This window comes from Neophocaena asiaeorientalis, unplaced genomic scaffold, assembly GCF_003031525.2.
Source record: "Neophocaena asiaeorientalis asiaeorientalis breed wild unplaced genomic scaffold, Neophocaena_asiaeorientalis_V1.1 scaffold253, whole genome shotgun sequence".
NCBI classification, from domain to species: Eukaryota; Metazoa; Chordata; class Mammalia; order Artiodactyla; family Phocoenidae; genus Neophocaena; species Neophocaena asiaeorientalis.
The window spans coordinates 5,368,135-5,381,827 of NW_020174553.1; the positions used below are offsets into that span (position 1 = coordinate 5,368,135).

At 38.1% G+C, this 13,693-nt stretch overlaps 1 protein-coding gene across 1 annotated transcript in view; it reads right to left on the reverse strand.

Moving 5' to 3' along the window:
- ME1 (malic enzyme 1) overlaps positions 1–13,693 on the reverse strand; it is a 184,510-nt gene that overhangs the window by 109,527 nt on the left and 61,290 nt on the right. Inside the window, exons 4-5 of the mRNA XM_024757451.1 lie at positions 5,668–5,743; positions 3,328–3,489 (exon numbers count right to left, since the gene is read on the reverse strand). Coding sequence (XP_024613219.1) covers positions 3,328–3,489; positions 5,668–5,743 — 238 coding nt within the window. The remainder of the gene's footprint in view (positions 1–3,327; positions 3,490–5,667; positions 5,744–13,693) is intronic.

Below are 13,693 nucleotides of genomic sequence, written 5' to 3' on the forward strand. Positions count from 1 at the left end.
AGATTAATATCCAAAATATATACACAGCTCATATTAAAAAAACAACCCGGGGGGCTTCCCTGATGGCGCAGTGGTTGAGAATCTGCCTGCTAATGCAGGAGACATAGGTTCGAGCCCTGGTCTGGGAGGATCCCACATACCGCAGAGCAACTAGGCCCGTGAGCCACAACTACTGAGCCTGCGCGTCTGGAGCCTGTGCTCTGCAACAAGAGAGGCTGCGATAGTGAGGGGCCTGCGCACCGCGATGAAGCGTGGCCCCTGCTTGCCACAACTAGAGAAAGCCCTCGCACAGAAACGAAGACCCAACACAGCAAAAATAAATAAATAAACAACCCAATTAAAAAATGGGCAGAAGAAATGAGTAGACATTTTTCCAAAGACAGGGAGATGGACAACAGACACATGAAACAATGCTTAGCATGACTAATCATCAGAGAAATGCACATTAAAGCCACAATGGGATATCGCTTCACACCTGTCAGAATGGCTATCATCAAAAAGACCACAAACAACAAATGTTGGTGAGGATGTGGAGAAGAGGGAACCCTCGTACACTTTTGGTGGGAGTGTAAATTAGTGCAGCCACTGTGGAAAACACTATGGAGGTTTCTCAAAAGAGTTAAAACCAAAACTACCAAATGACCCAGCAATTCCACTCCTGGGTATATATCCGAAGAAAACAAAAACACTAATTCGAAAAAATACATGCACCCCAATGTTCATAGTAGCATTATTTACGATTGCCAAGATATGGAAGCAACCTAAGTATCCATCAACAGATGAATGGATAAAGATGTGGCATATATATATATACAATGGGATACTACTCAGCCATAAGAAGAATGAACTTTTGCCTTTTATAACAACATGGACGGACTTGGAGGGTATTATGCTAAGTGAAATAAGTTTGACAGAGAAAGACAAATACTGTATATCATTTATATGTGGAATCTCAAAAATGAAACAAACTAGTGAATATAAAAGAAACAGAATCATAGATATAGAGAACAAACTAGTGGTTATCAGTGAGAAGAGAGAAGGGGTGAGGGACAAGAGAGGGGTAGGAGCTTAAGAGTTCAAAACTACTATATATAAAATAAATAAGCTACAAGGACATACTGTACAACACAGGGACTATAGCCAATATTTTATAATAACTGTAAATGTGATATAACCTTTAAAAACTGTGAATTACTATGCTAGACACCTGAAACTTATATAATATTGTAAATCAACTATACCTCGATTAAAACAAAAATAAAAAAGAAACCCTATGGTACCCAGCAAAAGCATTTCTAAGAGGAAAGTTTATAGCTATACATGCCTACCTCAGGAAACGAGAAAAATCTCAAATAAACCATCTAACCTTACACCTCAAGGAACTATAGAAAGAAGAAAGAACAAAACCCGAAGTTAGTAGAAGGAAAGAAATCATAAAGATCAGAGCAGAAATAAATGAAATTGAGACTAAAAAAAATAGAAGACCAATGAAAATAAGGTCCTTTGTAAAGATAAACAAAATTAATAAACCTTTACCGAGACTCATCAAGAAAAAAAGAGAAAGGGCCCAAATAGGTAAAATCAGAAATGAAAGATGAGAGGTTACAACAGACACCACGGAAATACAAAGGATCATAAGAGATTACATGAACAATCACATGCCAATAATATGGACAACCTATTAGAAATGGATACATTCCTAGAAATTTACGTCTCCCAAAAACTGAATCAGGAAGAAATATAAAATACGAAAAGACTCATTACAAGTAATGAAATTAAATCAATAATAATAAAAATAAAACTCCCAACAAACAAAAGTCCAGGACCATAAGCCTTCACAGGAAAATTCTATAAAACATTTAAAGAAGAGATAACACCTAACCATCTCAAACTATTCCAAAAACTTGAAAAGAAAGGAATGCTTCCAAGCTCATTCTACAAGGCCACTATCACCGTGATATAAAAATCAGACAAGGATGTCACACACAAAAAAAGAAAATTACAGGCCAATATCACTGATGAACATAGAAGCAAAAATCCTAAACTAAATATTAGCAAAACAAATTCAACAATACATTAAAGGGATCAAACACCATGATCAAGTGGGATTTATCCCAGGAATTCAAGTATGGTTCAATATCTGCCAATCAATGTGATGTAACACATTAATGTGAGATACCACATTAACAAATTGAACAATAAAAAAATCATATGATCGGGACTCCCCTGGTGGCACAGTGGTTAAGAATCCGCCTGCCAATGCAGGGGACACGGGTTGAAGCCCTGGTCCGGGAAGATCCCATGCCGCAGAGCAACTAAACCCACGCGCCACAACTACTGAGCCTGCACTCTAGAGCCCGCGAGCCACAGCTACTGAGCCCGTGTGCCACACCTACTGAAGCCAACAGGCCTAGAGCCCGTGCTCCACAACAAGAGAAGCCACCAAAAGAAGAAGCCTTCACACTGCAATGAAGAGTAGCCCCCACTTCGCTGCAACTAGAGAAAGCCCGTGCACAGCAATGAAGACCCAACGCAGGCATAAATAAATAAATAAATAAAATTTATTTTTCGAAAAAGAAATCATATGATCATCTCAACAGATGCCAAAAAGACTTTTAACAGAATTCAACATCCATTTATGATAAAAACTATCAAAAAGTGGGTACAGAGAGAATATATCTCAACATGATAAAGATCTAGGTTTGATATTTACATGCAACTTTTGAAAAGTCTATCTTAACTGACCATTATTTCTCATTTCTATTTCATAAACCTCTACCTTTAATTTATAGTATCTATCACTCACAACTAATCCAAATATTAGCAATTACAGATGAGCAAAAATATGTACTACTTGATATATAACTTTAAGATTCTAAAATATCGATGCAGGAAAAAGAAATGCTAAACTCCAAATCATCTACCACAAACAATACAGATTTTTAGAACAAGATTTCAGACTGACTAAACTTAATAAATTCTTTGGGATTAGTTCCTGCTTAGTATAAAAATAATTTTTTTTAAAGTAACGAGGATATCCTAAAGTAAAACATATACTCTATAGAATAATGGTGTTAAGTGCTCATCAAAGGATACTAAAACACTAAAGAAGCTGCTAAAAACTTAATCACATTACAGAAAAGGGGAAGCGGAAAGGAAAAGCAAAAGAATAATTTCTTTACAAGACTTGGGGGATGGGTTTGAGGAGAGAGAAAGAACCAAACAAAAAAGATGAATTTCATTAAGTTCCTGAAATAATCTCAAAATGCAGAAATATGGTACTATTTTTTAAGGTGTAGAGCTGTGTTACAGACTTAAATTGTTTACCTCATTTTCTGTTCCCACGTCCAGCATGACAGGCAGACATTGTTGAGGATTCATCCCTCCACAAGCTGTATACAGAGCCAGTTTACCCACAGGGATGCCCATCCCATTACAGCCAAGGTCTCCCAGACCAAGAATACGCTCTCCGTCAGTCACTACAATAGCCTCAAAGAAAAAGAAAAAATATCTATTAACAGATGTTTGCAAATTCCGGGGCATCGTTCCTACTCTGTTTCTGAAGTTAATATTTATGCAATGAAATACTAAGCTGTCAAAAAGCATAAATTGAATATACATGGAAAAGATTTTATATGATCATTAAGTGTGGAAGACTGGGGAGAATAAATAAATTTGATATATGCATTTCAAATGTATTTTTAAAATACATACATATGATTGTTTGGTTGTTGAGAAAAGAAGACAAGGTATGCCCATAAAGATTCAAACAACTCAAATAACTCAGTCTTCAATCAGGAGGAGTAAGTGGGCAGAGTACAGGTAAATAAGAGCTCAAACTGGGAACTAAAGTGAACCTTAGAACAGCTTTGAAACTAGTCGCATCCACTTTGAGTACCATTAGGAGAGTCCATGGTTAAATCACTGCTCAGGAGTCCCCAGTGCTCTGATCTTTAGTTTATGCATCCTCCTAATTTCACAACAATGTTGATCCATCCTCTTTAACTCCTATAACATAGGATACTGTTCTACCATCTTTGAAATATGCCAAGCACAGTCTATTACTACTCTTACCTGATAGTAGAGTACCACTAGACAATGAGTTTTGTTTAGTTTATTTCTAATCATCTTGAATATCTACAAAGCATACATTTTAATCATGTGGAGATTTTAATGCTAAGTACTTTGTTATCTTTACTGAAATTAATGCATCTATCATCTGTATTCTGTGATTCATGGCCATTACATGAATTTAAGCAAAACCGATTTTGTGAAACACAATTTATTAGATTTTCTACAAACTGCTAAACTTGTCATATCCATGGAGCCTAGAAAAAATGTCAGTTATTTGACCTTAGATAAACTGATGAATTAAAGCTTCTGTTTCTTATTTATAAAAATACAAACGATAAATGTACTTTTCAGAGTAGCTGCATAAAATTAGGAGCCAACTCTGTCGTGCTCACTACTGCACACCAACATCTAGCACAGCATTTGGCACATAGTAAACAATCAGAAACATTAATTAATCGAATAAATCTATGATTCAATACAATTAAATCATGATAAACAAAACTTACCATATTACCTGGTATATTACGAATTCTCAAAAAATTATAGATATTAGTACTATTATTATCATAAGGACTAATGTACAGAGTCATAGCATTTTAGAAGCCAAGGGGAATTTGGAGTACATTCAGTCTATCCCTCTTACAGATTAGGAAACCGAAGATAAGAGAACTGAAATAATTTGCCTACGGTGATTTACCTCATTAATATCAAAGAACCAGGACCCGAGTGTGTTAACTCCTAGTGCAGTGTTTTTCTACCACACTATAATGCAGAACAAATATTTTTAAAGTTTGAGGGCTTTTCATTTAGTTTTCTGTTCACCTATATTATGCAGCTCTTAAAGACCTGCCTTAAAAGTAAATGTGTACATGTATATATGTACTTTTAACTAACTTAAAAATACATATATACATTTCACCCAAAAGTGGGTGAAAATTATTTTTGCATATTCCATAAAGTTGATCTTTGTCAAATTTTCCATGTCTCATTGAAAAGGGTCAATGTTAGGCTGTTTTGGAGAAGGCAACTTGAGACACCTGCATTCAATTCCCACCACCACCATCCACTACTATGTAACCCACCTGTGCCTTCCTTTCCTCATGGAATTATCATGATACTACCTGAGTTAATCCAGGTAAAGTGGCTCACTCAGAAAGCTACCAAACGGTAGATACTATTATTATTCTATTTTCATTAGCTCACTCCCAGAGGGGAGTCAGGTTAGATACTTCAGGTCACCACGATAAAGGAAATGGATTAAGATTTTTGCCTACCTTGATTCCTCTTAGTGGATGATTAAACACAAAAGAAAAAGGAGTTTGCTCAAAGAAATTCAGACACTACTTCAACATTTTTTCAACACTTTTCATAACTTACAATGAATGAAGAAACACTAAGAAATCTGATGGAAAGAATGGTGAAACTTAGAATCCAAATGGTATCAGAATAAAATTAATCCACTATGCAAAAATCAAACAGATATAAATAGAAAAGCTGGTGAAGGCTACACAGCATGGTGAAAAGCGTCAGCCTGTTATGGGATAGGAAAAAGAACAAATGTGCCACAGTGGGAAAACGTGATAACTAACTTACCTTGATGACATCTTCTGGCCATGCATTAAGAACAGAAGCAATATGCCCTCGATCATGGATACTAATAAAGAGACCTCTGACAGGAAAAAAAAAGGAGTAATTTCAATTCACTTCAGACTTGTCACACTATCACGAACTTTTTTTAAAATTTTCAAATCCATGTAATATATCTCCATTTTTATCAAACTGTGAAAATTATTTCCTTAAACACATATGGGGCAAGAATCTTATAAGGGAGAAATTATTTTAAATGATATATCAACATCTACAATAAAGGTAGCTTCACTCTTATATTACATATTCTTAAATACTTTTAATTAAAGAAATATTCACTATTTTTATACACAGAGAATTTAGATAGCATTATCATTTCCACACATAGATTTATTCACGGTCTTCATTAAATAAGATAATACACGTAAAAGCACTTTGAAAAACAGCATGAGGCATATGTACATAGCGATTTTCAGTGTATATTCCATTATTACGTATTCACAGTGTGAAGACAAGACCCCTATGGGGAGGACTGAAGTGACAGACACACGCTGAGCAGTCCTTTCATGTGGAAGTTACTTGGGAAACCCTGAAACCGAGCCCCCCCACAAAACCAAGTTCCCTTACCAAGTTTATGATTAATCTCTCTAGCCAAAACTTTATTCTTTTCTTGTCCCCTCTCACCTCAATCCTGTGCTAACTGAACACCAATCAACCAGAGTCAGGTGCTAAAAGTCATGTTGTTGATAACATAGTTGATGTACTAAAACTGTTGTTATAGATATCATTATTAACATACAAACAATACAAACTGTTTCTCCAGGGCAAGATGAGCTAACAGACCTCCAAGCCACGGACCACCTGGCCAGAGAACCCTAAACCAGAAGCATCCTGACTCCCAAAACTACGATTAAGAAATGTCACAGGACAATGATTAAAAGCCCAGCCTCTATGTTCTTCCCCTTTAAAGACACCCACAACTCAAAGACCAGGCTTGTCTCCCACCTCCTTGTTTGGCGCCCTGCAATAAACCCTTACTTTGCTGCAAACTCCCCGGCTGGCAGAGTTCGGTTTCACTTGCTTCTTCGATTTGTGGTCTCAGTTGTTTGCAACTCTGCTCTTCAGACTCTCAACTTTAACTCTCAGTCTTTAACACTGCTCTCCGACAGCCCTGCATTTCCTATGAAAGCTTAACAAGGTACTTTAAAAATTAAAATAAGAAATTTGTAGACGTCTTAACCTCACTTAAAAGTTTTGTCTTAGCATCGTTAAATACGACTCAAATGCAGAGCACCACACATGACAAATGTACAGCCGAAAGCACTGTTTACGGCCACGACCCTTCTACTCTCTCTCCTTCACGGCAAAACGCTTCAAAGACTTGTGTATTCTTACTGCCTTTATATCCTTACCTCCCATTCTCTCTTCACCCTGTTAATTAGGCCTTTCCTCCTCACTTCTCCACAAAAACAACTCTTCCCAAAGTCACTGCCGACTGACAGCTGATAAAGTCAGAGGTCAGCTCTCAACTCACCCTACTCCACGTCCCAACTGTGACTGACGTGGCTTTCAGTGTCATGCCCACAATGAAGATTTTCAAACTTCCATCTTCAACCGAGACCACTCCCTTGAGCTCCAAACTGTAAATCTAACTACGTGCCTAAGCCCTCGCATCATTCAGGCCTCAACTCAAACCTGAGCTCCTCAGACAGGCCTTCTCTGATAACAGCAGTCCAAGCATCTCCACCCTGCTATTTTCACCAGTGTCATTTTGCGTAGAAAGCATCTGAACTCCCCTTGACTATTTCCTCGCGTGTTGGCTGGCTGTCTCCTCCCTGCCACTGCCCCCCAGGACACACACACACACAGAGCAGCAAGTTCCCTAAGGACCGTGATTATTTTGTTCACATTTGTACACCCAGTGCCTGTAAGTGTGCTGGCGCACAGGATGTGTGCAGCAACACGTGCTGACTTCAGTGCTGAAAAAATAAGCCTTCCGGATTCAAAAAAGGGTTTTACGTACAGAAAACATGAAGTAAACCCAGACTTATTATGACTTATTAAGTAACCAAAAATTATATTATGATAGTAAGTACCACAGGCGGATTACTGATGACTGTCTGATTCAACAAAAACATTAATTTACCAAGTTGGCACTAAACTGTATCCTTTCCTGTTTATTTTTTGCTGTTTCATATGAAGTTATTTGGTTTCTCCAAAATGACTATAAGCTCTTTATAAGTTATATATTTCTTTTGGATCCCTGTCACACCCAACTATGCAATCAACATTAAAGATCTCAATAAATAACTGTCAAATTTAAATGAAATATGGTTGGACTTTTTAAAGAAGGCAATTTCGTTGAATTATCTAAGATGTTCTTGGCAATATACCATTAAATAATGTTCCTTGGGAACTTGTTAGTTAGCCAAGGTTTTCCAAGTAACACTGGTCTCAGGAAATAGTATCATTCTTTTTAAACAAGAGGGACAATGAATTTACTAAAATTTGCATCAATTAAATGCCAAAGTTAATTAAACAAATATATGAGTACAACTTCAGTGGGACAGCCATTTGGACACCTGTCATCTCTTGCATTCAGCAGATTCATTTGTACAAAAGTGCTTACTCTTGGAGAGAGCTCAAAAAAATGAAGAACCTGTAATGTTCCACTAAAGTCAAGCGTTTTGATAGAATAATTTCTAAAACTTCCTGGAATGTCTCTTTGATCAGAAATCTAATGAGATATCCAAAAGTATTTCAGCACAGAAATGACTCATGCTTCCTGGTATAAAACTGGATATGAAACATTAATCTGAACATATTTAAATATATACATATTTATAAAATGAAAAGTTTAGACAAGAAAGTTATTTATGAATGATATTTTTAAATGAATGGAATTACAATAAAAACCTTTTCTTGGTCCAATTTCTTGATGATCAATTTGTTTAAAATATTTAATCTTTATTCAAAGTATATTAAACATGCCAATTAAAATACTCATACTTTTGTGTCTATTTCATGTTAGAACTGAGATAATTCTAAAATGTGGATCATTTTCTCATATATGCAGTTCAAACTTTTCTCATAACCTCTGCCACTGTATATATTCCACTCTCAAAACAGATTTGTTAGATAATATTCTTACTTCATGTTGTCTCACATAACATCTCTAATGAAATTTATTTCATATCAAAATAGAGTTCATTTTCTAACATGCAACTTTCTATTGTAACTAGATTTATATTTTCTTATGGAAATAGGTTCATGACTCTCTCCTAACCCAGTGGAGAAGGCAATCATTCTACAGTTTTCAATAATAATCCTCTCTTGCAGAAGCTGAAGAAAATTAAATCCCATATTTTTCACAAAATTTGAGTATGCATTAGTGAGCTCCAGGGGTTAACCTAAAGTTGAGTTATACCAGCAGGTCTGGGCTGATGAGAAAAGTCGTACTAAAGAAAGCTAAGTTCAGGTAAAATGCAAGTCAGGAGAAACCTAGGATAAAGATGCAGATTTAAGAGTCATATGCCTAGAGTTGAAAGGAATGGAAGAAATTACTAAAGGAGAAAGAAGAGAAGGTCAAGGAGAACACATTACAAATTAGTACCTATACTAGAAGAATAGGATGACTAAGAAGAGTCCATGAGAAAAAAACAATCTAACAGGTAGGACGACCAGTGTTTCTAAAGTCAGGGGAAGTCAACAGAGGAAATGTTAAGAAGGCATGTATCAAGAAGACATACAGATGCCTAAAAAGCACATGAAAAGATGCTCAACATCACTAATCATTAGAGAAATGCAAATCAAAACTACAATGAGGTACCACCTCACCTCAGTCAGAATGGCCATCATTATAAAGTCTACAAATAACAAATGCTGGAGAGGGTGTGGAGAAAAGCAAACCCTCCTACACTGTTGGTGGGAATGTAAATTGGTGCAGCCACTATGGAAAACACTATGGAGGGTCTTCAAAAAACTAAAAATAGAGCTGCCATATGATCCAGCAATCCCACTCCTGGGCATATATTCAGACAAAACTATAATTTGAAAAGATACATGCACCCCTATGTTCACACCAGCACTATTCATAATAGCCAAGACATGGAAACAACCTAAATGGCCATTGACAGATGAATGGATAAAGAAGATGTGGTACATCTATACAGTGGGATATTACTCAGCCATAAAAAAGAATGAAATAATGCCATTTGCAGCAACATGGATAGACCTAGAGATTATCATACTAAGCAAAGTAAGTCTGAAAGAGAAAGACAAATACCATGATACCACTTATATGTGGAATCTAAAATACAACACAAATGAACATATCTATGAAACAGAAACAGACTCACAGGCACAAAGAACAGACTTGTGGTTGCCAGTGGGGAGGGAACGAACGATAGTTTGGGATTAGCAGATGCAAACTATTATATATAGAATAGATACACAACAAGGTCCTACTGTAGAGCACAGGAAACTACATTTAATATCCTGTGACAAATCATAATGGAAAAGAATATGAAAAAGAATGTATCTACATATAACTGAATCACTTTACTGTAAAGGAGATATTAACACGACATTGTAAATCAACTATACGTCAATAAAAAAATTTTTTAAAGGCATGGGTCAATATTATTCTATCCTTCAGTAAATGCTTAAAAGAATTCTCCCAAGTATATTACAAAGAATTGTTTTTTCGGGACTTCCCTGGTGGTGCAGTGGTTAAGATTCTGCCTGCCAATGCAAGGGACACAGGTTTGAGCCCTGATCCAGGAAGATCCCACACGCCGCAGAGCAACTAAGCCCGTGCGCCACAACTACTGAAGCCCACGCGCCTAGAACCCATGCTCCGCAACAAGAGAAGCCCACACACCACAACAGAGTAGCCCCCGCTCACCATAACTAGAGAAAGCCCGCACATAGCAACGAAGACCCAACGCAGACAAAAATAAATAAATTTATTTTAAAAAAAGAACGCCCCCTTTTAAAAAAAATTTTTTTCCTGAACTATTTGTGAGCTAAGTAGCCAGCATGATGCCTCATCATTACCAAATAATTGAGTGCATTACAAACAAAAATATTCTCCTACATAATTATAATCAGAAAATTACTACTGATACATTACTATCATATAATCTTCAGACACCTTTCACATTTCACCATTCGTCCTTCATAACAAAAGAGCCTAGTTCAAAATCCTGTGCTGTAATTAGTTGTCATGTTTCTTGGTCCTCTTCAACCTAAAACATTTCCTCAGTCCTTCCTTGACTTCCATGACCTTAATACTTTTGAAGTTACAAGTCAGTGTTTTTGTAGACTGTCCTGCAATCTGGATTTAGGTGGTGATTCCTCACGATTCGATTCAGACTATAACATCTTTTGCAGGAAGGCCACGGAAGTGATGCTGGCTTCTTCTCCTTGCACCCTATCAGGCGGTGCTGTTCTTCCTTCCTCCCATTATTGATGATGTTCACTTTGATCACTTGATTAATGTGGTGCCTTCCAGGCTTCCTCACGGCAAAGATGCTCTTTTTTCCCTTTGTAATTAACAAGTATTTTATGGGAAGATTCTTCAAAACTCTGTAAATACCCTATTCCTCCATTCAACTCTAAATTTATGCATATCAATGTGGGCTTGTGTTTGTTATTTTACTCAGTAGGTTCTAATCTGCTGCAAACATTATTTATTGAGTGCTTACAATGTCCCAGATTGGGCCAGAGGGAGCCCCTTCAAGCTGGCTTCTATGTCCTTTCAACACATCCCCATCATTCTTTAAGCACCTCCTTGCTTTCTGGTATAAGAGGTTCCAAGCTCATCTTTTGCTTACCCTGACCCAGCCCTGGGATCAGCAATTTCTCTAAGGCGTTCTGGTTGCTTTTGTCAGAAAGCAGCATTGAGATCTGAGTGCTGGCTGGGCTCCTTGTTACTGGGGTGTTGTGGCTTGCCAAGCTGACTCAATGGGCAGAGCTAGAGAATATATGCGTGTGCACATGTACTCTACATGTGTACACACATACGGGTATGTACACGCATATATACACATTTTATGTATACCTATTTATTTCTATAACTATCCATTCATCTATCCGTACATTGAAAATTATAAATTCACACCAATACCTCCAATTCCACCAACAACACAGGGTTCCTTCTACTATTCTCCCCTGTTCACATTTGTAACAACTTTCTCCTAGAGCGAGAAACCTACCTCCCATCGTGTTTAATATATTTCCTTACTTGATGGGTCTGCCTGTGTGAAACCAATCTTGTCCCCTCTCGCTGTGTCACACCCCACTTACTTCCGCTAAGGTTCCAGTCTCTGAAGTAGGCAGCCCTCCCACACGGATGCCCTCTTTGCCCCGCTGAGGCTCTGACACCTGGCGCTGTACCGCTCTCCTACCCAGATCCTCCAGGCTGCCCTCCTTCACAGGTGTTCTCGACCCGCCCAGGCTCCAACGCCCCATGCTGGGCTCCCGGCCCTTTTAATCAGAGACAGGACAAGCGTGAGACAGAGAGAGGGTGCAGACTGACTGCTGCTGTTATCGTTGAGGAACACAAAAAAAACTGGTGCTAGACGTGCAAAAAGAAGCTATAATTATCCACAGCTACTTGGGAAATATCAACCCAGATCCCATTTTACAGATGAAGGATTTTTATCCCTTTGCTTATCATACTTGTACAAATTCGTTTAATTTCTCATCTTTCACTCTTGTTTGTTGTTGTTTTCCATTTATTTATAGTAAAACGAATTGATTTTTCTCCTTTCAGATTTCTTACATTTCTTTTAAGTATACAAAGTCCTCCCTCGTCAATCATGTTCCTATATTTTAATTTTTTTTTCTAGGTTTGATCCAGTTCTTTAAATCTATCGGAAATGTCACTATAGTCTGTGATGTGAGGATCTAACCCACATCATACTTTTCTGAATATCACACTTCTGATATAACTACATTTTGACCTCATGAATGTCTCCTGTCTTTTGGTACCTGCTTTTATTTTTTTTCCTCCAAATTAGCAGTCTATCCTGACTGAACTTCCTTCTTTATTCAGCTAGATTTTTATCTGTTCTGCCAACCATTCTTAACTCCCTTGACTTTTTCTCTTCCCATCACACCCTTGCAGAAAACCTCCAAATTTAAATCAATCCACCTGCCTTCTCCTTTCCTCAAGCCCTACTGCAGAATGCTGCTTGAGACGGGCACTCAGCTGGGTGTGTTAGATCCGCTGAAACCTCATGGCCTCTCCACTGTCAGCCAGGTCCTCATAACTCAGTATGACTCCCTCGAGGGCCTTCTACTGGTTATTCTGCAATTGTCCACGAGAGCTACTTCCTTCCTCCCCCGTCCCCCATCCCCACCCTTCTACACTCTCATCAGATTCACACACCACACCATTTTTCACTCGGAAGACACAGTAGAGACTTCCAGCTTCCAGCTCTCCACCTAGAAACTTCCTTCCATCGTTCACTATTCATCAGTGAATAAAGCGTCAGTATCTCTGTCCTCAAGCCCAGTTTGTCCTCCCGCTGTCACTCTCTGCCCTCCTCCTGGTCTGTTTCACAGTCTCCTGTTTCTGCTTAACCCTTAAATGCTGGCACCCTGCAGGCTCCGAAACAGTTCTCTTTTTCACTCTCATGCATAGTGAAGGCCTCTGGACCCTGCTCTGCTCCCACCCTTGGACTCATTTTCAAGGCTCACTTTGCCTCAGCTTCTGCTGAATATCTCATCTTTTGGCTTTATCTCCCATTTTTGGTTGCTTCCTTTGCTCTTGGCATTTGCTCAACTAGTTCAGCCTGAGAACGATCTAGTTTCTAACTCTGGATGGTCTTTAAAGGATTCCTTTAGGCCTCCCTCCAATGCCCCCCCACTGCTCTTCGCTGCTACGCTAGCTCCTAATTGCTTATCAGAGACAGTGCAAGTGTTACCTCCTCTTGGAAGTATTTCCTGACCGACATTCAAGCTGAGCTGGAATGTCTCTGTAATCCCACAGACCCCCGCTGCTTTTCTGTAACATAACACATCA